At 52.1% G+C, this 25245-nt stretch overlaps 2 protein-coding genes across 10 annotated transcripts in view; one reads left to right on the top strand and one right to left on the bottom strand.

The window, feature by feature from the left end:
- Window positions 1-22272, bottom strand: part of LOC145504416 (selection and upkeep of intraepithelial T-cells protein 7-like) — a 74499-nt gene extending 52227 nt beyond the window's left edge. For 2 of the 9 annotated variants that reach the window (XM_081485175.1, XM_081485174.1), the window contains exons 1-3: window positions 22067-22246; window positions 20317-20392; window positions 16845-16901 (exon numbers count right to left, since the gene is read on the bottom strand). The gene's annotated coding sequence lies outside the window, so the exon portion shown is untranslated. Of the gene's footprint in view, window positions 1-16844; window positions 16902-20316; window positions 20393-22066 lie in introns of all 9 variants that reach the window. The other 7 variants (XM_081485164.1, XM_081485167.1, XM_081485168.1 and 4 more) reach the window with 7 other exon arrangements.
- Window positions 4464-24822, top strand: SLC5A9 (solute carrier family 5 member 9). The gene is made up of 14 exons (XM_081485163.1): window positions 4464-4625; window positions 7051-7122; window positions 9943-10047; window positions 10352-10516; window positions 11610-11715; window positions 12524-12604; window positions 12917-13122; window positions 13295-13430; window positions 13893-14000; window positions 16790-16940; window positions 18451-18619; window positions 20188-20403; window positions 23469-23628; window positions 24236-24822. The coding sequence occupies exons 1-14, from the start codon at window positions 4464-4466 to the stop codon at window positions 24442-24444; spliced, it is 2046 nt and encodes a 681-aa protein (XP_081341289.1). The 3' UTR covers window positions 24445-24822.
- The last annotated feature ends 423 nt before the right edge of the window (window positions 24823-25245 follow it).

The following is a 25245-nucleotide window of genomic DNA, read 5'->3' as shown; positions in this document are numbered from 1 at the left end:
ACACTCTTTGCCCAACCCCAGAGTACAGGTCAATCTCACCCTGACAACTCCTGTCCACCCCATGTGGAAGCAGCGGGGCAGCCACAGCTCCTGCCTTCCCCACGCTTCAGGCTGAGGCAGACTGCAGGGATCCTAACTGCAGGGCCATGCACCAAGCTCTCCAAGTTTCCCTGCCAAAGGCCCTCTATTCAAAATCTTGGGGCAATGGGGAAGCAGCCCCCAACACCTTTCCCCCTTTTTGCTGGGAAAATATAGCAAAGATATATCCAGAGAAACAGTCACAAAATACTTTTATATCCTCTTCACAGAGCCTTTTTGTGATCCACAAGGCTTTAGTGTAGTGAATGAAGAAGAAGTAGATGTTTTTTCTGGAATTTCCTTGCTTTTTCTATGATCCAACCGACGTTGGTAGTTTCATCTCTGGTTCCTCTGCCTTTGCTAAACCCAGTGTGCACATCTGGAAGTTCTTGGTTCATGTACTGCTGAAGCGTATCTTGGAGGATTTTGAGCATGACCTTACTGGCATGTAAAATGAGTGTAATTGTATGGAAGTCTGAACATTCTTTAGCACTGCCATTCTTTGAGATTGGAATGAAAATTGACCTTTTACAGTCCTGAGGCCACTGCTGAGTTTTACAAATCTGCTGACATATTGACTGCAGCACTTTAACAGCATCATCTTCTAGGATTTTAATTAGCTCAGCCGGAATTCCATCACTTCCACTAGCTTTGTTGGTAGTAATGCTTCCTAAGCCCCACTTGACTTTGCACTCCAGATATCTGGCTCTATGTAAGTGACCACACTATCGTGGTTATCCAGGTCATTAAAAATTTTTTTGTATAGTTCTTCTGTGTATTCTTGCCACCTCTTCTTAATCTCTTCTGCTTCTGTTAGGTCCTTACTGTTTCTGTCCTTTATCATGCCCACTCTTGCATGAAATGTTCCCTTGATATCTTGTTTTCTCGATGACATCTCTGTAGTCTTTCCTATCCTTTTGTTTTCCTCTATTTCTTTGCATTGTTTTTTGAAGAAGGCCTTCTTACATCTCCTTGCTGTTCTCAGGAACTCAGCATTAAGTTGGGTGTATCTTTCCCTCTCTCCCTTGCCTTGCACTTCTTTTCTCAGCTATTTGTAAAGTCCCCTCATAGGAATACCAGACCATCTTACCTGCCTCCTGAGAAACCTGTTTGCAGGCCAGGAAGCAACAGTTAGAACCAGATATGGAGCAACTGAAAGGTTCCAAATTGGGAAAGGTGTACAACAAGATTGTATATAGTCATCCTACTTATTTAACTTACATGCAGAGTACATCATATGAAATGCCAGGTTGGATGAATCACAAACTAGAATCAAGACTGCCAGGAGAAATAGCAACAACCCAGATATCCAGATGACACCACTCTAATGCCAGAAAGTGAAGGGGAACTAAAGACTGTCTTGATGAGGATGAGAGAGAAGAGTGAAAAAGCTGGCTTAAAACTCAGCATTCAAAAACCTAAGATTGTGGCACCCAGTCCCATCATTTCATGGCAAGTAGGAGGGAGAAACACAGAAGCAGTGACAGATTTTATTTTCTTGGGCTCCAAAGTCACTGTGGATGGTGACTGCAGCCATGAAATTAGAAGATGCTGCTCCTTGGAAGAAAAGCTATGACAAACCTAGGCAGCATATTAAAAAACAGAGACATCACTTTGCCAATAAAGGTCCATATAGTCAAAACCATGTTTTTTTCCAGTAGTCATGTATGGATGTGAGAGTTGGACCATAAAGAAGGCTGAGTGCTTAAGAATTTTTGCTTTTGAATTGCAGTGCTGGAGAAAACTCTTGAGAGTCCCTTGGACTGCAAGGAGATCAAACCAGTCAATACTAAAGGAAATCAACCCTAAATATTCATTGGAGGGACTGATGCTGAAGCTCCAATCTTTTGGTCACCTGATGTGAAGAGACAACTCATTAGAAAAGACCCCAATACTGGGAAAGATTGAAGGCAAAAGGATGATGAGATGGTTATATAGCATCACTGACTCAATGGACATGAATCTGAGCAAACTCTGAGAGATAGTGAAGGACAGGTCAACAATAGGCATTTGAATCTTCAGTTGCCATCCAAGAGTGCCTTGGTTGAGGGTTGATTTGCCCTATTTTCTAGGTCTGTTTGCTCCAGTTTGACTTGTACTTTGTGGCATCCTTTCTGCTTTGCCTGGTTTTAATGATGTCTCGTGCACTGTCTGACCATAAGTAGCAATTCTCCCAGCTCTTCCTGTGCAGCCCTGCCTGCCCTGGGCAGCTTCTCTCCTGCTAAATTGTTGTTTCCAACAGGCTGTGAGCTGGAACATAAATGCCAAAGCACAATTGCCAGGTCCGAGTTGGGGCCTCAGGGCTCAGCGATATGGCAAAGGCTTGAGGTTTGAACAGAGGCTTTATGACATCTATTCTGGTGGTTTCACAGCCTTTTGCACCCCAAGCTCTACACCCTCTGCACTCTCTAGGCTCTGAATCTCCAAGTTGCCTGATGACCTAACAGATAGTTCACAAGAGTGGCTGAAGTCAGCCCAAACCAATTTGTTTGGGGTTAGGAACTCCGGGAGATACTAAAGGACAGGGAAGCCTGGCATGCTGTAGTCCATGGGGTTGCAAGAGTCAGACACAATCTGGCGACTGAACAACAACAAAAATGTCCAGTGGGTTGCAGCTCAGCCTCAGGCATCTGTGATGGGTGGCTGGGGGGCCAGTGCATGAGCAGCAGAACCCTGAGGGCCAGGGTGGGTCCCTTGGGTGGTGGGCGTAGGAGGAAGTACACACTCAGGTCATCTCTCCACTATACTCCTCTTCTCTGGAGTGATCAGTCTGGATTCCTCATTGTGATTGAGGAGCCTGAGCTCAGACATCTCCCTCTCTCCCTGATTAACACTCAACCATGTGGCCAGCCTCTTAGCCTCTACACAGCTCACCCCCAGACAACATGGGGCCCAGAGAACTCTGATTCATCTTTAAATATGAGCAGGGAGGACCCTTCTTCTGTAAAGACTTGGAGTTACATCTCTACCTTCCTGGTGTCAGACACTAATGGGTGCTGGACCCCTGAGCTGCCCCCACAGCTGAGTTTACTCCAGCCTCACTCCCAATGCAGTGGCCCTGCTCCTGAGCTCAGCATGGCCTATGCCTGATGTTCTGAGCCAGGGGTCCAAGGAGCTAGGAGGAGGGGTGTCCCAGGAGCTATATTTTACTTCCCTTTCTCCAAACAGGGAGGGAAGCGGGCCTGGCCCTCTACACCCAGGCCTGGAATCTTCATAGGATGCTGGGTTGGGTGTGGATGGTAGTGAATAGGGCCCCCTGCTCCCTTGGCCTGGATCCCTGGCCCCTGAGTGTGCAGCCAAATGCAGAGCAGACGCTCCCAAGACTGAAATATCCCAAATTCAGCAACTTTAAAAAGGCAGTACGGGCACACCTGTGTGCCTGGTGCCTGGGCCCCTTGGTGGTTCATGTTCATTTCTTGGTGTGGCACCCCCCCTAAGAGCAGGCAATCACTCAGGGTTTGCAGAGGCTCTCAGGAGAGCACCCCAAACTCAGTGGCAATGTGAGGCCTCACTGAGGAGGACACCAGGCTCAGAGTCACTGAGCAACATGCCCACGGTCAGCCTGTTGTTGGAGACGTGCAGTTGGAACTTAAAAGCAGGCTGCGCAGGCCTCAGGCCTGGTCTGAGCCTCTGTCTCCTGACTCCCTGTCTCAGGGCATCTGCATCTCTCCCTGGACCTGGGAGGGCCCTCTGTCCTTTCCTGGAGCACTCCTTTGTCACAGCACAGGGCAGGAGTGTAGACGCAGCAGGTGTGAATCCTAGCCTTGCTCTGTAGCTTGGAGGAGACCATGTCTCTGCCCAGGCTTGTTTCCTACATCTTGAAAAAAGGAAATGACACCTGGGTGGGTTGGAGGTAGGAGCACTTGACATGGTAGACACTTTGCAAGGGTCACAGCAGACCCCTCCTTCTCCCTGCATCTCTTCCATTGGGCATAAGGAATGTGCATGGATCTGACCGTTAAGACACCCCAACTCCAGGCCAAGATTCACCTTTACTTCCAGGGTCCCTTTCCCTTCCTGGGTCTCAGTTTCCTCTTCACATAAGCATGACCTTGAACACCTTGACTCTGAAGTCTCCCCCCCACGCCCTGCCCAGTCCAGGTTGCCAAGACCCTGCTCTTTTCCTCCTGTTTTTCCTCCTACTCCTGCTCCTCTTGGGGTGGGAGTGTGCGTGTGTGTGTGTGTGTGTGTGTGTGTTTGCAGGGAAAGGGAGAGGCCTGGGGCTGGCAGTTAGGGGAAAGGGGCGGGAGTATCAGGACTTTATGTGCCAGTGGGGCTCAGGAATGGCTTAGCAGCCAATGTTGCTCGGGCCTGTTTAATCATTACAGGAAAGGAATGAAGCCAGGAGCACCTCAAAGTCCAGTCTGGTTGTGACTGACTAGCAGATGAGCACAGAGCTGGCAGCAATGGGGCCTGGAGCTTCGGGAAATGGGGTCAGCACTGCGACAGCTCCACGCTCAGCGCCAGGTCCCGGAGTCAGCCTGCACACCTACGATATCGTCGTCCTGGTCGTCTACTTTGTCTTCGTCATCGGAGTAGGGATCTGGGTGAGTAGCCTGGAGGTTGGAGGTTGGCAGGGGAGTCAGAGACCATCTCATCTGTGGCTGGTCGTGGAGCTGGGGACAGGTGTGGGCAGAAGGCAGGCATGTCTGGGAAGCACAGGGACCACTGTAGAAGGACTTTAAGGGGGGATCACTCTCTCAACCCCTCCATTTAGAGATGGGCAACTGAGGCCCAGAGAGGGTTGTGACTTGTCTGAGCTCACACAGTGACCCGAGGCAGGCCAGGCCTGTACCCCAATCTCTGGACTCCCTGTCTCTGTGAATCTGATGCCTTTGACCCCATGCACCCTTGGCCCCCTGAGTCCCATTCCTGCCCTCTTCCTCATGCCAGATTCCCCAACTCTGTGACTGCTTGACTCCTGACCCTACCACACCTTCCACTGGATAGCATCTAGGCATGGAGCTGTGCTTTCTAAAAGAGCTAGGGCAAGTGTGCTCATGGGAAGGGAGCCAGGTGGTTCCCAATGGGTTCTGGTCTCCAGTGTTCACCGGAGCCTCGGTGCCATGAATGGGGGCCAGGCTTGGAGGACAGGGAGCCCTGAGTTCAGATGCCATCTCTAACAGTTAGGGCAGCATGACCCCGGAAATATACTACAGAGCCTTAGTTTTCTCACCCAGACAATGAGAATAAAAAGGACTACTTGGTTTAGGAACATGACACATTTAAGGATCTGGTACAGTGCCCGACACACAGCCTGCAGCCATAAATGACCCCTATTGTCTCTGCAGCAATCCAGGGAAATGCCAGCACTTTTAGACTCCACTATGAGGCAGAGAGGGATCTGAGTCCCATCTGGTCACTTACGAGGCTGTGGCAAGGCCAAGAACCCTCTCTGGGCCTCAGTCTCCTCATCTGTAAAGTGGGACAAGCAGTCCCTGCTTCCCAAGGTGTGTGAGGAAGACCGGGGCAAACAGGCTCGGTGGCTCCCAGGAGACCACAGCCCTGAGAAGCACCAGCTCCTCTCCTTCATGACTTTGGACAAATTGCTTCCCATTTGGGGACCCCAATTTCCTCATCTGTAATGTAAATTCTTCCTGTTCATCTTTCCTTCCCGAGGACCAGGGGTGACACAGAAAGTCCAAGCAAAGGCTTGACAAGCCTCAGGCCCTGCACAGCAGTCCTGCCCTACTTAGAAATATATGTCTTTCTCTCAGGGGAAGAGATGCTTCTTTCAATTTCCCTTCTCTCTTCCAGTCCTTCAGGCATTTCTGATGTCTGTAGACTCAACCAGACATTTACTGTCTTCAGCATCTTAATTTGTTTTGTCACTAAGTCATGTCCGACTCTCTGTGACCCCATGGACTTCAGTACGCCAGGCTTCCCTGTCCTTAACTATCTCCCGGAGTTTGATTGAACTCACATCCGTTGAGTCAGTGATGCTATCTAATCATCTCATCCTCTGCCATCCCCTTCTCTTCCTGCCTTCAATCCTTCCCAGCATCAGGGTCTTTTCTAATGAGTGGGCTCTTCCCATCAGGTGGCCAAAGTATTGGAGTTTCAGCATCAGTCCTTCCAATGAATATTCAGGGTTATTTCCTTTAGGATTGACTGGTTTGATCTCCTTATAGTCCAAGGGACTCTGAAAAATCTTCTCCAGCACCACAATTCGAAAGTATCGGTTCTTTGGCACTTAGCCTTCTTTATAGTCCAACTCTCACATCTTAATAATGGCTTTAAATTTATCCCCCCTACCCTCTACCCTGTCTCTGCATTCTGAGAGAAAGTTCCTTCATTCCTTACTCCCTTTCAGTCCTCAGAGTAATTCTTCAAGCAGGCAGCCACTGACCCCTTCCTGGTGCAGGACAGTGTTTGCTCCAGGGTCCTGAGTGAGCCTCAGTGATGTGATCTGACTTGAGGCATGGGCAGGAGATCCCCCCCAGCCCCGCCATTCCCACTCCTGGCAGAGCCCTGCCTCTCTCTGGGGACCAAGTGCTTTGCGTCCTCCCAGCCCCCAGGATGGGAATGTGGCTGGGTGGAGGGAGCAGGGCAGTCTCCCCATCACGGTAGCCTGAGGATGAGATCCCAACTCACTTCCTGAAGCAATATGTTGATGGGGTGGAGGGCAGGATAGGGCACAAGAGGATATGCCAATAATCTGGGTGCATGCACAGTGCCATGCATTCAGTAGGGCATTTCACACATCCCACCCCACCTCCAACCCTGCACCCCCTTCCCCATTAGCTCCTTTGTTCTTCACACCAGTCCTGGTGGGTGATGTGATGAGCAGGGGGGCCCAGAGAGAGCAGCTGACCCCACCAAAGCCCTATAGCTTAAAGATGGTGAAATCTCCAGCCTCGGTTCCCACCCCATGTTCCCACAGTGTCAGCAACCAAAGGGCAGGGAATCTGGGGCAGAGGGTAGAGCCTAGGGAGATTCGGGATTTCCTCACTCTTGCTGTTTCCTTTCCAGTCGTCCATTCGTGCGAGCCGGGGGACCATCGGCGGCTACTTCCTGGCGGGGAGGTCCATGAGCTGGTGGCCAGTGAGTTCACCTTCCTCCTTCCCCTTCCCCCACCTCCCAGTCCCACCTCATCTCCTTCCACCTGGACCAAGACTACAGCCTACGAGTGGTTTCCTGGCTCTGGACTTCTTCCCTCAGGTCCAGAGACACCTGGCAACCTGAGAGATGTTGCAAATGCACAGCTGGGACCCGCGTCCACCGGGTGCCTCCTAAGTGTGGGTCCCGGGCAGGATGCTGGGCCTACAGAGCCCACCCAGAGTGTTCTCACTCTACAGGGGCTCAGAGCTGAACCAGGCAGACAGACTAAAAAACTTGATGGCTGCTCAGCTGGAGGGGAGCATGGGGCCTGTGAGTGCATGGAGGAGACCTCTATCCTCTGGACAGTGAAAGTGGGCTTAGGAAAGATTTTCTTGGGAAAGCGACACATAAATACTGCAGTTCAGGGAAGGAAGTCCTAGAAGTAAAATTCCACCATCCTGAGGTCTTTGTGAAGCCCAGGCCCTCCCATCAGGCCTCCCCACTTGCTCCTCTTGGTCCTCCAGGCTAGCTTCCTCTTCTTGAAATAAGATGGAGGGAGGTGAGCCCTGCCTCAAAACTAACAGTGGAGAAGTCAGCCCCTGGGGACCACTGAAGCTGGGCAGTGCCCAGGCATGTCTGACACACAGCATGTGCGTGCGTGGACTCACCACACCCACATACTCACACCCCTGTCTTGATTCTCACCAGCCTCCCCACCCAAAGAGCAGTCTCATACTCAACAAAGAGCAGAGGAACCCAGGAGGCCCACAGGGCTCTCTGGAAGTTTCGGTGTCTGGGACAAGGAGAGGTGCAGGCAGGAGTATGACAGAATCCCTAGGGATGGGGGGTCTTTGGGCCTGGCAGTTCACAGGAACAGGGGCAGGGTCACTGGTGCTGCCAGCAGCCCCTCACCAGAATAATGAGAACCCCTTGGAGGCCGTTCTGCTCAGCTTGTGCCCCCACCCCCAGCCCTAAATTGCAGCCCTGGAAGTGAGTCTGTGAGAAGAACAGAAGAGGACCAGTACATCTCCTCGGGTCCATCCAGGAGGGTGAGCAGGGGCTGGCCTGGATGTTCAGTCCCGCGGAGAACAGAGCTCTGGGGTGTGAGGAAAGCCAAGGCTTCAAGCAGGATGGGGTGCCCCAAAGATGGAGGTGGAGCCAGGCCTGGGAATGTGCACCCTGTGGGAAAGAGGATGTGGGGCTCCCTCCTTGGGAGACAGGGCTGGAGCTGAGCCACCTGTGCTGAGAGCAGCTTCAGTCTGATTCTGGGGCGGAACCAGCCGCGGATGAGGACTCTCGGTCCCTCTGCCCCGCTGGAATGTGTGTTTCTGGTGTCTGTGATGACTGTCCAACAACTTGCCTGCTTCCCTACTCAGCCAGTCCCAAGAAGTGCCTGGTTCCCCTCCCTGTGTCCTGAGAGCTGTGTGGCTGGGAGTTAAGAGCAGAGGGAGCAGCAGAATCCTTGTCTCAGAGGGGCCTTGGGGGTCCCCTGATGACCTTGTGAATGAGTTAGGAGCCCCGGGCAGGGTGGAGGTGAAGACACCTCGCTACCCTGAGAGCAGCCTGGGGAGCCTCTTCCTCCAAAGTGGAAGGCCCAGTGCTCTGTGCTCTGGCCAGGGGTCCAGCCCAGCCGCAGCATCCCAGGACCACCAGACAGAGGGAGGGAGTATGCGCGGGCAGCAGGTGGCTCAAAGTCCTCAGCTAGGTCAGACGGGTCATTATTGCTGTGCCTTGCACGGCTGCCTCTTCTCTGAATGTCTCAGTACTTTCCCTTCTCACTTTCTACTACCCAGCGCCGCAATTTTAGTAAGGTGACACAGGGTCCAAGACTGGCTCTTCCCCTCCAGCCCGCAGCCCCTCCTCTTACCAATAATGATCCTGTCTAATAATAAAAGATAACCCTAATGAATGCTTACTAACTGCCTCGCATCCATCAAGCAGTGGTTACTGTAGCAGATGGCCAGGGTCGAAATCCTCATTCCGTCACTGATTAGTTCTGGAACTTGAGCAAGTTATTTACCTGTGCCTCAGTCTCCCTGAGAACAATGGAGATGATAACAGAACCTTCCTCCTGGGGTTGTCATGAGGAGTCACTGAGTTGCTAAATTTAGAATAGAACCTGGCACTTGGCAATGCTGCTTGTGTACAGACTGCTATGACTGTCATCATTATCTGGCTAACAGCATTGCCTCAGAGTAGTTGGCTGCCTCCAGGAGAAAAATTAACTCAGAGGCTGGCCCAGCCTGTGCCTAGCCCCCGTGGCTCCTCCCCTGGAGGAGGAGGAGGCTGACCCTCCCCTGGAGTCTGCAGGAAAGGGGTGGCAGAGGGCCTCCCCCATCCTTCTCATGGGACTCTCCTTCTCCCTTTAGCCTTCTTCTCTCCAGAGGCCCTTAGACCCATGGCCACAGAGCAGAGCTTCTTAATGGACCTTGCTTCCCTTGTCTTTTCTTCTTTCCCACTTTGCTTCTCAAATCCCTGGGTGGCCTGGAGGCAGTGACTTCATTTCTCCTAACATTAACTCCTTCCTCTGTAAAGTGGAAAGATTAGTACCCATCCCTCCAAATACTTGTGGAGATTGAGTGTATTAGTGCATATAAAATGCCCAGCACAGTGCCCAACATACAGTAAGTGCCTAATATGTGTCTGTTCTGTTTGGCCTCCTCATTGCTCCCCCATTTCCTCTCCTTCCTCTGATCTCACATTTATGAGTTCAGGTTCTGCTCTCTCTGCCTCCTTCCCAGATCCTGAAGCTCATAGTCCTGACTCCAATTTGTTTCAGATGAAAACTGACCCCTGACCCTTGACCCCACTTGTGCCTTGCAGATTGGAGCATCTCTGATGTCCAGCAATGTGGGCAGCGGCTTGTTCATCGGCCTAGCTGGGACGGGGGCTGCTGGAGGCCTTGCTGTGGGTGGCTTTGAGTGGAATGTAAGGAAGCTGGTCTGGAAGATTCTCAGAGATAGAGGGGGTCTTAACCCACTCTACCCTACACTGTCCCTGACCTTAGTGCTAAGAGAAACCTCAAAGGTGCTTGGTGAGGCTGCATGGTAAATGGAAAACCCATTTTACAGATAAGGAAACCAAGACCTGATGGACCTCATCAGAGGTCACACAGGGCTGAAATCAGGCCTCTGGTCCCTTACTTCCCCGCCCAGAGCTCTCCCCTGCATGGACCACCCCCGCCTCCATCCGCATTTAGAACATGGATCCCTTTTTCTTCCCATTCTCCCAGGCAACCTGGCTGCTTCTGGCCCTTGGCTGGATCTTTGTCCCCGTGTACATTGCAGCCGGTGTGGTCACAATGCCGCAGTACCTGAAGAAGAGATTCGGGGGCCAGAGGATCCAGGTGTACATGTCTGTCCTTTCTCTCATCCTCTACATCTTCACCAAGATTTCAGTGAGTACCTGTTCCCATGTGGCCATATCATGTCTCTCTGAAAATGCTTAGTAGAGGGCACAGCATGTTGTTGTTATATGTATGGATGGATGGATAGATAAATTGATGGATGGATGGATGGATGGATGGCTAGATGGATAGAAGAAAGATAATAGAAATGGAGGATGAATTCACACCCCTTCATCACATGCTCCCCCCACAGCAGCAGGGTAATTAGAGATGGACAATAAATGTTTGTTGAGTGAATAACAGTCCCTCTATCCAAAGAACTCACAATTTCAAGTTCATTCAGTCGTTTATCTTCCCATTAAATTAGTCTTCATTCAGCACCGAGAATGTTACATTAAAAAGGACATATTCCTCCTTGGAAGACAAACTCAGGGCAAACGATTTGCACTAGCTCTGGGGCTGGATCGAATGTTTTGGGTCCTGTGGCCCATTGTGGGCCTCCTGCAGCTCTGTCACGTTGGAGCCCCTGTCATGGATCACAAAACACTCAGGAAAGGGACCAGCAAGCATGCCCTGGGTCCAGGGCTGGAAAAACTATAGCCTCTTTTCCACCAATGCTTGTAAGCAACCTTAAATCAGCTCAGGCCAAGGCTGTGACCCCAAGTCCTCCAACAAACCCCAGCACGTGGGTATCCAGGATCTGTGTCATCTGCACTGGGCCTGCTCTGTCAGGTCACCTGGGGCCCCATCAGGTCCGAGGGGGCTGGTGCTCTTTCGGGGAGCAGTTGGAGACCCTCTGGGTCCCCACCCTCTCCCCCGGTGGCCTCTTCCTCCTGACCCCCACTCCTGCCTCATTTCCTTAGTCTGCTGCTCCATCCTTTCACCGCCAGTACAGGACTCTGGGAGTGCTGCTGGATCACAGGGTTCTCAGGCTCAGAACTGTGTGCCCCTCTGCTCTGCAATCCCCACGGCTCCTCAGTGTCCACAGCCAAGCCCATCCTCCCAAGCATGTCACTTAAGGCTCATCCTCATTGTGCTCTGAGGGCCAACAGCACCTGGCATCACTGAGCAGGAAGGAGACCTTCCCCAGTGGCCACACAGAGGGTCTTGGGTGACCTGGACTCCTGGGTCCCTGTCCCTGCAGACTGACATCTTCTCTGGAGCCCTGTTCATCCAGATGGCCTTGGGCTGGAACCTCTACCTCTCCACGGTGACCCTGCTGGTGGTGACGGCCGTCTACACCATCACAGGTAGGGCCAAGGGGAGGTCATGTCGGGTGCAGGTGCCGGGAACAGAGACAGGGAGAGGTGGAATGGGAAGCTCCGGACAGCAGGGGCACAGAGGTCCAGGGAGGGACAGAGTGAAAACTGACCGGGAGAGTGAGAAAGAGAAGCAGGAGGGGGAAAGAGAGAGGCAGGCAGAGATGCAGAATCAGAGGAAAAGGTGGAAAGACACAGTGCATCAGAGTAAAGGGGAGGCCGAAAGGGGAGAAACAGGAGGAAGCAGAGCTGGCCCGAGAGAGCCAGGGCAGGAGAGAGACTAGGAGACACAGAGAAAGATGGACCGCAGGGAACCGGGTGATGAATGGGGGACTGTCACCCGGGCCAGAGTCACCACAGGCTGCCCCAGGCAAGAGCCACAAGCCTGCCTTCTCCTGTCTCCTCCAGAGCCCCTCACACAGGCCTGAATGCCCAAGATGTGGGCTTAGGCAGACTTACTGCTGGCTAAGGTGTGGGGGAGTTTAAATGGGTGCTGGGGTGGGGAGGAAGGAAGGGAGGCCTCCTGGGGGAGCTAACAGCGCAGCCAAGGACGGGACTTGGTTTATCACAAAACCACTGCCAGAGCACAGAAAGAGCAGGACCCGAGGGCCTATGACCATGACCAGCCTCACCGCCGGGCAGACTGGAGGAATACGAGGGGCGGGGAAGGCAGAGGCCAGAGTCCACCGGCTGAGGGCTCCGTGTGTCCTCTGGTCTCCCCAGTGTGGCCAAGCACAGGGTGGGCACCCTGAGAGGAAGGCCCTCCTGGTGCTGACGAGCCCTCTCCTTGGGTCCCCAGGGGGCCTCACGGCCGTGATCTACACAGACACACTGCAGACCGTGATCATGGTCGGGGGAGCCCTGGTCCTCATGTTTCTGGGTAAGAAAGAGGCCTGAGTACATCCCTGCCTCCCTAAACTCCTCTCTGATCTGGCTCTGGCCGTCACCTCCATGGTCTGCAGAGCACAGAGCCATTCCCCACTCCAGGCAGGGCTCCCAAAGAACAGGATTCTCTCTACACCAAACCAAGGTTCTTGAGCCTGAGTCCCACTTCCCTCTCTCATCCCCAAGTCCCAGACGAGTTCCAAGCTCAGGGATCCCACACAGGACTGGAATTCGTCTGGGGGATGGATAGGTGACAAGCCCAGTGGGGCCCCAGGGCTGTTTCATTCACTGAGGTCTCTCCCTGCAGGCTTTCAGGAGGTGGGCTGGTACCCAGGCCTGGAGGAGCGGTACAGGCAGGCCATCCCTAATGTCACAGTCCCCAACACCACCTGTCACCTCCCCCGGCCCGACGCCTTCCACATGCTCCGGGACCCTGTGAGCGGGGACCTCCCCTGGCCAGGCCTCATCTTTGGGCTCACGGTGCTGGCCACCTGGTGCTGGTGCACGGACCAGGTGATGCCCTTACCAAGCTTGGCCCAGCTCGCCACCACCTGGGAGGGCTCCTGTGGGCAAACCGCGTGTGCCCATGGGTGTGGGGCACAGCCAGTGACCACACCAGGGCTCACCAGGGCTGAGCGGAGCCTGAGCCAGCCCAGGTGGCATGCTTGCCCTGCTGCCTTTTCAGGTCATTGTGCAGAGGTCTCTCTCCGCCAAGAGTCTGTCCCATGCCAAGGGGGGCTCCGTGCTTGGGGGCTACCTGAAGATCCTGCCCATGTTCTTCATCGTCATGCCCGGCATGATCAGCCGGGCCCTGTACCCAGGTAAAAGCCAGTCCCCCTCCGGGCATTCTGGACCAGAGCAGGGACCACACACACTGTTTCTATTAAGAACACATAGTAAATAGGTTAGGCTTTGTGGGTCTGACATACAGTATGTATTTCAGTAGAAAAAACTTGTATCTGAATGTCATTTTAAAGTCCAGCTTTCTCTTTATAAGGGAAAGACAAACTGAGGCACTCATGGTGCCTTGTAACGATATTTACTATTTGTTAAAATAAAAGGTCTAAAATCTAAAGGAGTCTGTCAGGCTTTGCAGAGTGGTATGTGGTTGAGAAATTTACCAGATACCAATAAACCACAAGACCCAACATCAGCCTATCCTTGGACTCTCTAGACGCTGGCCCCTGCCAGAGTCACCAGTGAACATAGGGTCAGAAAGCACATATTGAGCCAACCCAAGAAGGCATGGAATAATTTGGGTCTAACTGCCATCACTTCTGCAGATGAGGTGGGCTGTGTGGACCCCGACATCTGCCAAGGGATCTGCGGGGCCCGTGTGGGATGTTCCAACATTGCCTACCCCAAGCTGGTCATGGCTCTCATGCCCGTGGGTAAGTCCATCTCCCTCACAGCATGCTTCACACCAGCTTTCCAGCATCACCCAGTACCCACTATCCAGGATAGATTGATTGCATTAAGGATGGACATGGATGGGAAGAGAAAATGAGAACATTTACCTCCATACCCCACTTCCTAATACACACACACACACATGTTCACAGGCATCTGCAGGCCACTGCTCTGTGCCCTGGCTCTGGAGAGGCAGGGATAAAAGGCAGGACTCCATGCAGTCTCCAGGGTAGAAGGCACAATGCAATGTGACCAGTATGAGGACATAGTGGGGATGAGGGACCCATATGAAGGCACCTGACCCACTTTGGGGGAATATGAAGAAAGGTCTTCCAGAGGAGAGGAAATAGAGCTTAGTCCCAGGGGACATCTTAGTCAGACAAAGGGGGAGGGGCATGGGAAATGTCATTCTGGGGAGGAGGGCTGCATGTGCAAAGGCCCAGGGTTGAGAACGTGCATGAAGTCTGAACTGAAAATTGCCAGTATGGACTCAGATGCAGCAGGAATGAAGATCACCTTTGTGGGGAGGACATGGTGGCCATGCCCCACTGTGTAGCATGGCCTTTACTCTGAGGGCAGTGGAGGGTCACGGGGGTTTCAGGCCAGCATGCATGATTAGGGGCTTCTCTAGGACCTTAGACGGTAAAGCATCTGCCTGCAATGCAGGAGACCCAGGTTCGATTTCTGGGTCGGGAAGATCCCCTAGAGAAGGAAATGGCAACCCACTCCAGTATTCTTGCCTGGAGAATCCCATGGACAGAGGATCCTGGTGGGCTACAGTCCATAGGGTCGCAGAGAGTCAGACACGACTGAGTGACTAACGCACACACACACACACACACACACACACACACACACACACGCATGATCAGATGTGTGCTTTAGAAAGATCACTCTACATGGAGAGTTCAGCTTAGGGGGAGGCAGGGAGATGATTACTGAGGGATTTCCAGTGGTCCAGGTTGTGATGGTGGCTTGGCTAGGGTCAGTGGCTTTAGGGATAGACAGGAAGGGTTTAGATGATATTTGTGAGACAGAATTGGCAAGACTCAATGACTGATCACTTTTGAGGGACAAGAAAGACAGACAGATCCAAAGAGGGCTTGCAGGTCTTGAGTTTATAGTAATATTGAGATTGGGGACACACAAAAAAGGGCAGGTTTATGGAGGAAAGTTGAGTTATCCCCTCCATCCTGTAGAAATGGTGGAGGTGAAATGAATAAAAGAAATAGTGGAGGTGGGGTGGAGGCCCAGCTGTGATGGAGCAGACGCAGAGGGACTGGCTGAGAGAGGTGGGAAGAAGGTAGAGGAAGAGTTTGGGATAACTTGGAGGTGTCCAGTTAGAGGCCAGAAATTTATCATTAACTAAGAGAAGAAGCAGGGGCCCCAGAGGAGATGCTGTCCTAGATCAGAGACACCTTGAGCCTTCTAGGGAGGCAGGCAGGGGGTGGTTAAACATTTGGACTGAGGGTAAGGAGGACTAAGGTGGATCTGGCCAGAGAGTCGTGTTTCTAGGTGCTTCCTCATCTGAATCACACAGACCAGATAGCAGTAGGCCCCACCCTCCCTTGTTACAGGTGTAAAACAGGCCCAGAAAGGATCAGGATTGGTCCAAAGATCACACAGCTAGTTACTTGCAGAATCAGGAAACAAACCCATAGCTCTGACTGTGGGAAATAGTAAGGAGGTTTCTCAAAAAACTAAAAGTAGAACTACCATAAGACCCTGCGATTTCACTCCTGGGTATATACTCCAAAAATCCCCCAAATACTAATTCTAAAAGATACACGCATGCCATTGTTCATAGTAGCACTAGTTATAATTGCCAAGATAAGGAAATAAGCTAAATGTCTATCAACAGATGAACGGATAAAGATGGTATGCACACACAGACACACACAAATGGAATACTACTCAGCCATAGGAAAGAACAAAGTTTTGCTATTTACAGCACCATGGATGAACTCAGAGGGCATTATACTAAGTGAAATAAGTCAGAGAGAGAAAGACAAATATGGTATATTATCACTTGTATGTGGAATCTAAAAAAACAAACTAGTGAATATAACAAAAAAGAAGCAGATTCATAGATACAAATAAGGAACTAGTGGTTCCTGGGAACGGGGGACCCTGGGGTGGGGAAGTGAAAGATGCAAATTACTGTGTATAAGATAGGCTCAAAGATGCATTGTACAACACAGGGAATATGACCAATATTTTTTAGTAACTGTAAATGGAAAGTAACCTTTAAAGTTTGCATTACAAATTAAAATAAATAAAATAAAAAATTTAAAAAGCTCAGAGCTTTCTGCTGCCCAGGCTGGGGCTTTAGCCTGGCACCATAGTGTCCATGATAAAGGTAAAAAACACTGAAAAAAACCTCAATAATTAATAATCACCTTTCTCCCAACCAGGGCCCACTAACTAAGTGTCTACAGGTTTAAAATCCAGATTGAGATGGCCAAGCTGAAGAGAACCTTAAAGCTCACCTGGTCCCACATCCTTTAACGTGCAGATGAGGAAACTGAGGCTCAGGGAGGGCAGATGACTTGGCCATGGTCACAGAGGAAGGCAGAGGCAGAGGGTGGCTGGGACCAGCCTCTAGTTCTATGAGTTTCCTGGGTTCCTGGATGGGCACCTCATTCAACACCTCCACCATCCCTTCCCCTCCTCTGAGCTCCTGACTCTGCTGGATGCTGGCAGCCTCTATAGCTCCTGGCAGATCGGCCTTCACGGGCCAGCTGTCCACAGACACCTCGTCTCTCCCCAGGTCTGCGGGGCCTGATGATCGCGGTGATCATGGCCGCCCTCATGAGCTCACTCACCTCCATCTTCAACAGCAGCAGCACCCTGTTCGCCATTGACGTGTGGCAGCGCTTCCGCTGGAAAGCAACAGAACAGGAGCTGATGGTGGTGGGCAGGTGCGCTGGCCCATCCTTCCTGGGTCCTCTCCCTGTAGGCAGACTTCTTTCCTCCTCTGCTCCCTGCCCTGCCCCAAGGAGATGTGGCTGGGTCTGGGCCCTGCCCCGGCAGTCAGAGCACCTGGGGCCTAGTGCCACCTTTCTCTCTGACATCAGGTAAGTTCTTCCCCAACTCTGGACCATTCGCCTCCCTCCAGATGAGGGAAAAAAGTCTCTTCCCTGCCTGCCTGTTCAACTTTATCTTGGAACTGATCAAGAGGGTAAATGAGAGAAGGTGACAAAGCATTTAATCAATGAAAGATGAACTGTGTTGATGGGAAGGAGTTAGCAAGCAGCTCACCCCCGGTGTCTTCCAGACCAGCTCCGGCTGTCATCCCAGGCTACCAGAAAGACTACTCATTCACTCCATCAGACTCACTCTCAGCAGGCATCCTGCATCATACTTTTGTGCTGGGGATGCAGGGGTGATTTATATGGTCCTGCCCTGAGGGTGCACACAGTTTAAGAGAAAGGCAGAAACACAGGTAATGCAATGAGGGACCTGGGTGGATGGAGATGTTCATAGAAAGTTCATCGCCAAAGGATGCAGAGCTGAATACTCAGCTGAAAATTTTGAACCTTGTCTCATAGGTATTCATTTATGCTTTTCAAGACATAACTTAGTGGCTATTTTTACTTTTTCTCCCTAAGTTGGGGATTTATAGTTTACATAAAGAGGACCTTTCTGAAATCTTTGCTTCATAATTTAAGGTTCTATAACTCAAGTTTCTGAATGTTCATTTTCCCTGTTGGTAGATGGTACTTGAGTTTAGATAACTTACTCTTGTCCATCTCCTTACCTTTGCCCTCACTGCTTCTTCCATCACGATGCCTTCTGCCCACGGCTGCCTAAGGGATCCCTAGTGCCCACTCATCTGTGCACCCCCAGCTCTATGCCCAGGGACTGACCATTGAAGGATCTGAGTGCAGGACCGATTGTACAAACGGGTGGATGATGAGAGGGGAGTGAATGGCAGCGAGGCCATTAGGTAGCTGCTGCTCTACTGGGGCCAGAAATATAGAGAGAATGGGAGGGAAAGTCTGGGAGAGGACAGAATCTCTGCCCACCTGTCAAGTTTTCAGCAATCAGTGGGGATTGGGCGCCATCTCCTGGCAATATGCATTATTGCACCCAACATACCCAAGAACAGTTTTTCAACCAGAGGCCCTTTACTGAGGTGAATGATGAAGGGGAAAGGTATGGATTTCTTCCTGAAAGCAGATGGTACACACACCCCCTTCAAGGGATCTAATTTTTAAGTTCTAGAGTTTTATTTGGATTCTATAATTCTAATGTTCTGGGATTTTACGAATCCAAATTTCTGTAATCTTTTCATCTGTGATCCTGGCCTTCTATCAGTCTCTGATTCAGCGACCACGCGTTCCTCTCCTTTCTCCCTTCCTGGTTCCCACTCACCCCCCTGCTGTGCTGCCCTGAGCACTCCTCACAGTGCCCTGTGCTCTCCTGCAGAGTGTTTGTGGTGTTCCTGGTCATCATCAGCATCCTCTGGATCCCCATCATCCAAAGCTCCAACAGCGGGCAGCTCTTCGACTACATCCAGTCTGTCACCAGCTACCTGGCCCCGCCCATCACTGCCCTCTTCCTGCTAGCCATCTTCTGCAAGAGGGTCACAGAGCCTGTGAGTACAGCAGCACACCTGTCTCTCCCAGAACATCAGAGGGTCAGGAGAGCTACTCGGCCCATAACCTGACTGCCCTCTCCAGGCTTCCAACTCCCCATCCACAGCAACAGGTCGAGATTTATTCATTCACTCAAAAAACATCAATCTCATTATGGAGGCTCTGGGGATGCAATGGTTTACAAAGTTCACGTCTGCCACCACTGGGCCAGAAGGAGGAGAGATGATTCCACATGTGGTGATAGCAAAGCAGGATGGCCTCCCAGGTGGTGCTAGCAGTAAGGAATCCGCCTGCCAATGCAGGAGATGAAAGAGATGCAGATTCAGTCCCTGGGTCAGGAAAATTCTCTGAAATAGGAAATGGCAACCTGCTCCAGTATTCTTGCCTGGAAAATTTCATGAACAGGGGAGCCTGGCGGGCTACAGTCCATGGGGCCACAAAGAGTAGGACACAACTGAGCAATAAAAAAATATACACGAATAGGATGGCTGCTATGGGAGCAAAAAGCAGCAGCGCCTGACCTATGGGATGCCTGGGAGGGGGTCACAAAGTGACATCTGAGCTGAGATCTGAAGGCTTAACGGGAGAGGAAAGAGTGTTCCAGACATAAGGGTCAGTGTGTGTAAGAGCCCATGGGGACAGGAAGATCTCTAACACTGTAGGATTCTATATGTCAGCAGGTTAACAGCAGAGAGGATGGTGAAGCAAAGTGTGAGCTTACAGGGGTGCAGGTGTGCCATTCATGAAGCTGCACTGAAATCTAACAGATCCTGGGAGGCACCAGGAGGGTAACCTTGGTCACTCCCTGGGATAGCTTGGAAAAGAGAGCCCCAAATCCATTTTCTGTACCTTGGGGGAGGTAAGGAACGTTGTGGACATGACTGCACAGGGACCACGTGAGAGCCCAGGGTCATCATGAAGAAGACCACAGAGACCCCTCCCTCAGTGGGGTAGCTAAGCCAGGCCTCTGCTGGGTCTACTGTTTGCAGAGCTCAAGGCCCCCTGCTGATAACCAGAGTGTACACCGGGACTCAGTTGAGTTCTAGAGGTGTCTATTCATTCCAGAATTTTTGAAACTGGGCCAGCATCTCATATTTTGAAAATAAAAGCCTTCTAACCCTTATACCTGGGAAACATGTGTAGGTTAGGGTCTAACAGTGCTACAGAGAAGATATGAAATTGAGCTTTTCTTTAAAAAAGAAAGTGCTCTAATTCTGATTTATTATAATGGGAATTTGGGGAGGAAGATCCTGGTTTTCCCCGCTGATTACAAAGATTCCACTCTAGTTGAATATTAAACATCTATCCTTAGTAATTTGCTTATCACTACTCATGAGTGAGGTCGAGTCACTTCAGTCATTGTTCCATCGTGAAACCTGGTCTGTCTGGTTCTGGAGCCCATGTCCCTTCCAGTACATCACTCCACCTGCCTTTAGGATAAGACAGCACCTCAGCATTCATGGGGAACTCACTCAGGCAGGCTTGCACACATTGTGACAACCTGTGGCTTTTAGCTTCCGAGGATCTCCCACCTGGCTCCCACCCCTGGTGTGCCCTCTTTTCACAGGGAGCCTTCTGGGGCCTCCTGTTTGGCCTGGCGGTGGGGCTGCTGCGCATGCTCCTGGAGTTCTGCTACCCAGCCCCAGCCTGCGGGGAGGAGGACCACAGGCCGGCTGTGCTAAAGGACTTCCACTACCTCTACTTCGCGCTCCTCCTCTGTGGGATCACGGCCGTCGTCATCGTCACTGTCAGCCTCTGCACAGCTCCCATCCCTGAGGAAAAGGCAAGTGGAGTGCTTGGAGTGAGGCCCCCATGCTCCCCTTCTGCAGTGCCTGGAATTCCACCATTGACCTTCCCTCTACTGGGCTGTGGTCACAGATGTCTGGGGGATGGTGAGCTCCTTGTGCTGTTAATTTCCAAGTGAAAAGTACTTCATTCGATTGGAAACTTACTCAGTGGGCAGTTACTCTGGGCCAGGCCCTGTCCTGGGCTTACAAAGATGAACGGTCCCTGCCAGCCACTGTCCATGGGAAGTGGGGAGCGGGAGGAGGAAAGGAAGACCTCAACACCACCAACAGTTACTCTACCAAGAGAAAGCACAGAAGGACCAAGCTCAAAGGGAGCAGTGGAGAGTAGGAGAGGCAGGCACCCCTGGGGGAGGGGAAGGGTGGTCTGATAAGGTCACTTTGAGTTGGACCTTGAAGAAACCAGTCTATGAAAAAAGAAACCATCTAGCAGAGTAAGGTCAGCTGGAAACCCTCACAGTTCCCATGCTGATGGATTTGCCATGCTGATGGATTTGCCAGTCCTCAGACAAGGATGCTCTGTCTTTTGAAACTTTGTTTTCTTTAGAGCAAAGGGCATTAGTTCGCTCAGGCTGCCATAACAAAGTACAACATACTGAGTGGCTTCAATGACAGAAATTATTTTCCCGCAGGTCTGCAGGCCAGAAGTCAAGGTGTCAGCAGGGTTATTTCCTCTGAGGCCTCTCTCCTTGGCTCATAGATGGCCATCTTGCCTCTGTTTTCATGCTTTCCCTATGTCTGCCTGCGTCCTAATCTCCTTTCTAAGGACACCAGTCACACTGGATTGGAGTTCACTCATCACACCTCATTTAACCTTAATCACTTCTTTAAAGAGGGGCTTCCCAGGCGGTGCTAGTGGTAAAGAACCCACCTGCCAGTGCAAGAGACCTAAGAGATGTGGGTTCAATCCCTGGGCTGGAAAACTCCCCAGAAGGAGGGCATGACAACCCATTCCAGTATTCTTTTCTGGAGAATCCCAGGGACAGAGGAGCCTGGTGAACTACAGTCCATGGGATCACAAAGGGTCAGACACAATTGAAAGAACTTAGCACACACCTCTTTAAAGAGCCTCTCTCCAAATTCAGTTACACTGTGAAGTAGGGGGTGATTAAGACTTCAGCATGTGAATTTGGGGGGAACAGTATTCTGCCTGTAACAGAGCCCATGCCAAAAGTTGGTCCCTGAAACACTGGGTGGAAATAACTAATAACACTCCTTACCTTTAGAGTTGGCAAAACAATCTATACCTTTGGTGTAATGAAATCCTACAAACCAGCAGCGTCTTCACAGATGAGCCAAGAGGTTGACTTCCCCAGGGGACTCACTCCAGATATGATCTCCACCCACTCCTTGATCTTGCAGCTTCCCCTTTATCTGCTGTCTCATTCCACACCAAAATCTTTCCCAATGAAAAATCTCCTCCCTGGCTCCTGGTCTCCTCCAGATACAGTTGTCTCCCTCTCTGAGCATCAGCAGCAAACTTTGTGAAGAATGGCCTCCATCCCCAGCCTTCGCTTCCCTCTCGGCTACTTCCCATCCTGCTGCTGTCTGGCTGGTGTCCCACTGCCCTCTGTCGTTGCTCACGCCAAGATGCCCAACAACCTTGTAACTAAAAATCAATGGCCACTTCCCCGTCCTCACCTTAAGCGGATTCTGAGATGAACCAGATATCACTGCCCACATGCTGCATCCTGGAGACCTCTTTTCTGCTCACTGTATTTTTTTCCTGCCAGCTGACTGCCCCTCTGCCATCGTCATGGGGTTTTCTTCCTGCTTCTTAAACATCGTTGTTCCTTGTGTGAGCTGTCATTTCCTCTCTCCCCCTGTGAGCTGTCATTTCCTCTCTCCCCTGCCTGCTTCCTCAGTCATCATAGCCTGCAGAGCTCACTCCTTAACCTTGACACTGCCCCCTCCTGTGACCTCTGGCTGCTCCTTTTTTCTTGTTTCACTTGCACAGCCGGCTCTAGGCTGGATCCCATCAGTTCACTCCAGGAGATCTTTCTAAAGCCTAGAACTCAACCTCTTTCCTCTGCCTCTGTCTTCCGTGACTCTCCACTGCCAGCCAGTTTCATTTAGGGTCAGCTCCTTCACCTGACTGCAGAAATCACTATGTGGGGCATGAAGGAAAGTTACATGGCTCAAAATAGCCTGGAGTTAAAACTTCCCTCCGGGTCCCCCCACCATTCTATGCAAAACAAAGAACTCTCTCACTGGAAGGAAAAAAAAAAAAGGACATTAAGGTTGATTACGCCCAGCTCCCAGCCGGTACAGCTTCTGGCCAATCTCCAGAATTCCTTGCCCCAGCCTTTTAAGAGATAACTACTCCGAACAACCTTGGAGAAGAACAGGCCTCCTTGAGACAGTAGATTTCCACATATATGCCTATATATACTTACTCTTTTCTTGGGTTAGTGCAGCAGCTCACTAATCTGACTGCTGCCCCTTCTCGCCCCTTTAAAGGTGATCTGTTCCTGCGAAGTGCCTATCTATTTCCGAGCCTCACCTTTTCTAACTCCCTTACCCTACAGGGAGCCTGTCTGCCTGTCCCCAGTCTTGCTTCTCCCTGTCTGTGAGCTCTGGGAGGTCAGGGGCCCAGCCTGATCTGCTGAGATTTTGGCCCCTGGCAAGAGGCCAGGAGCAGGTGCAAGGAGTTCGAATTTTCAAAGGACGGGTGAGTCGAGTCTCAGAGCCCGGCCTCCTCCAGCCGCGAGCTCCTTCCGTGCTCTCCACGAGGCTCTGCCGGCCCCCCAGGAACGGGGTCCTTTATTCTTACAGCCCGCGCTGCTGCTGCTGCTAAGTCGATTCAGTCGTGTCCGACTCTGTGCGACCCCGTAGATGGCAGCCCACCAGGCTCCGCCGTCCCTGGGATTCTCCAGGCAAGAACACTGGAGTGGGTTGCCATTTCCTTCTCCAGTGCATGGAAGTGAAAAGTGAAAGTGAAGTCGCTCAGTCCTGTCCCACTCTTCGCGACGCCATGGACTGCAGCCTACCAGGCTCCTCCGTCCAAAGGCACCTGAGCTGAGACTGTTTGCTTTCCCTCCAGCTGGCTCGCCTGACCTGGTGGACACGGCACCGCCCCCGCTCTGAGCTGGAGAAGCAGCCCCCTGAGAGCACAGCGGGGACAGCAGAGGTGGCCTCTGGGGAGGGCCCCGCAGGGGCCAGAGGAGCAGAGGACCCCAGCCAGGGCCGGGAGCAGCCTGGAGGTAGGCTGAGGGAATACGGGGCGGGGAGAGGGGGGGACGGGGGGGGGTGTGGGGTGGCGGAAGGGAGCGATGGAGAGAGACACCGGGTCATGGGTCCCTGAAGACCCCATTTGGGGGTTCGTTTGGGATGGAGTCTCTAAGGGAATCCTCAAAATATCACCCTTCCCCCTTCCCAGATGACTATTGATATTAAACGGGTAAGGCAGATGGGAGCCGAAATATTGCCCTCATTACTGAGAAAGTGCAGGTGTAGGATTTGGTTTATACCGCAGGGCAGTGTGCTTCCTAATGCTGAGCCACTGGGTCCTCGGGCGCTCTGAACTGGGATGAGCTGGATTACCCTCACCCCCAACACCCTGCTCCCGGAGATGCATCCGCTATACAACAGTTTGGGGTTTCAGCGTGACGCCCTAGCTCAGCACCCCGCCTGCGGCTTGTACCCAGGCTAAGCTGACCGCTCCGCCTGCCCCTGCCCTTTCTGTGCGCCTGGCTGCCTTCCTGGGTTTCTCACCATCTCTCTCCCGGCCCTGCTCTCTCATCATCCCCTTTCTCCCACCTGTGCTCTGCCGCTCCCCTGTCTTCCTCCCCTCTGACTCCTGTCTCTCAGCCCCACGCAGGTCCTGGGGACAGTGGCTCTGGCGCTGGCTCTGCGGGCTCTCGGGGGCCCCGGAGCAAGCACTGAGCGCCGCCGAGAAGGCCGCCCTGGAGCAGAAACTGACCAGCATCGCGGAGGAGCCGCTCTGGAGGAGCGTCTGCAACATTAACGCCGTGCTCCTGCTGGCCGTCAATGTCTTCCTCTGGGGCTATTTTGCGTGACTCCGCACGCCTGGCTTCGGCCCAGGCAGGTTCAAGACTGCCAGGCCTGGCCGGCTGCAGACAGTCTTTCCTCCCGCCTCGATATCCACACAGAACCCCCAGAGGCTGAGACTAAAGGAGGCCCTGACGAGTACCCTGTCGAGGCTGCACATTGAGGAGTGGAGCCAGGAGGCCCAGAGAGGGCGCTTGGTCTGCTCAGGACACACAGCAGGACTTGCACTGGGTCTTGGGCTCCAGCTCTCACCACTACAGAACCTTTCACTCCTACCTCAAAAACAGTTTTCCCTCCTCTGGTGAGTCTGTTCAGGAGCTTTTACTCTACATGTGTCATGAGGTCAAAGAAGTGGAAGATAAAGAGTGGCAAGAAAGTTGCAAAAATCCTCCAGTGTCTTTGCTCACCCTTACCCTTTCCTTGTCCACCTTCTCCCCCCTTTACTCTCTGGCTCCCAATCCCCACTCATCTATTTCCAGCGGAACCTCCCCAGGAGGGCCTTATACTCTCACTGGCAGCTCTGCAGTGGTGGCTGTCAGACTGCAAGAAGTGAGGGACCAGGTGGAGGGTAAGCAAGGCGGCAGCTGGCATTGGGGCAGGGAGCTCTTCTTGGCACACTCAGATCTGCTGCTTCCTACTCTCACATACAAACATGCACCAAGTCTCCAGCCCTTGAGGGACTTGGAGGCCAGCTGGAGAGACTGGGCTTGTTGGAGAGAAGAGAGATGAAGACCGGCTGCTTGGTGCTATGAGTAAGCCTGGAAGAGGGGCAGCGAAGACCACCTAAGAGCCCCTGCAGCTGCGCCTCT

Source organism: Giraffa tippelskirchi, chromosome 5, assembly GCF_054371585.1.
Source record: "Giraffa tippelskirchi isolate mGirTip1 chromosome 5, T2T-mGirTip1v1.2.pri, whole genome shotgun sequence".
Lineage (NCBI taxonomy): Eukaryota > Metazoa > Chordata > Mammalia > Artiodactyla > Giraffidae > Giraffa > Giraffa tippelskirchi.
This window is presented reverse-complemented; position numbering and strand designations above follow the sequence as displayed.

Bases quoted from the DNA above. Each gene is read 5' to 3' on its own strand.
- SLC5A9 (XM_081485163.1), top strand. From the start codon at position 4,464: ATGAGCACAGAGCTGGCAGCAATGGGGCCTGGAGCTTCGGGAAATGGG. The intron at 13,123-13,294 runs GTGATGCCCTTA...CTGCCTTTTCAG, and splicing joins GGTGCTGGTGCACGGACCAG to GTCATTGTGCAGAGGTCTCT. The intron at 18,620-20,187 runs GTGAGTACAGCA...CTCTTTTCACAG, and splicing joins GCAAGAGGGTCACAGAGCCT to GGAGCCTTCTGGGGCCTCCT.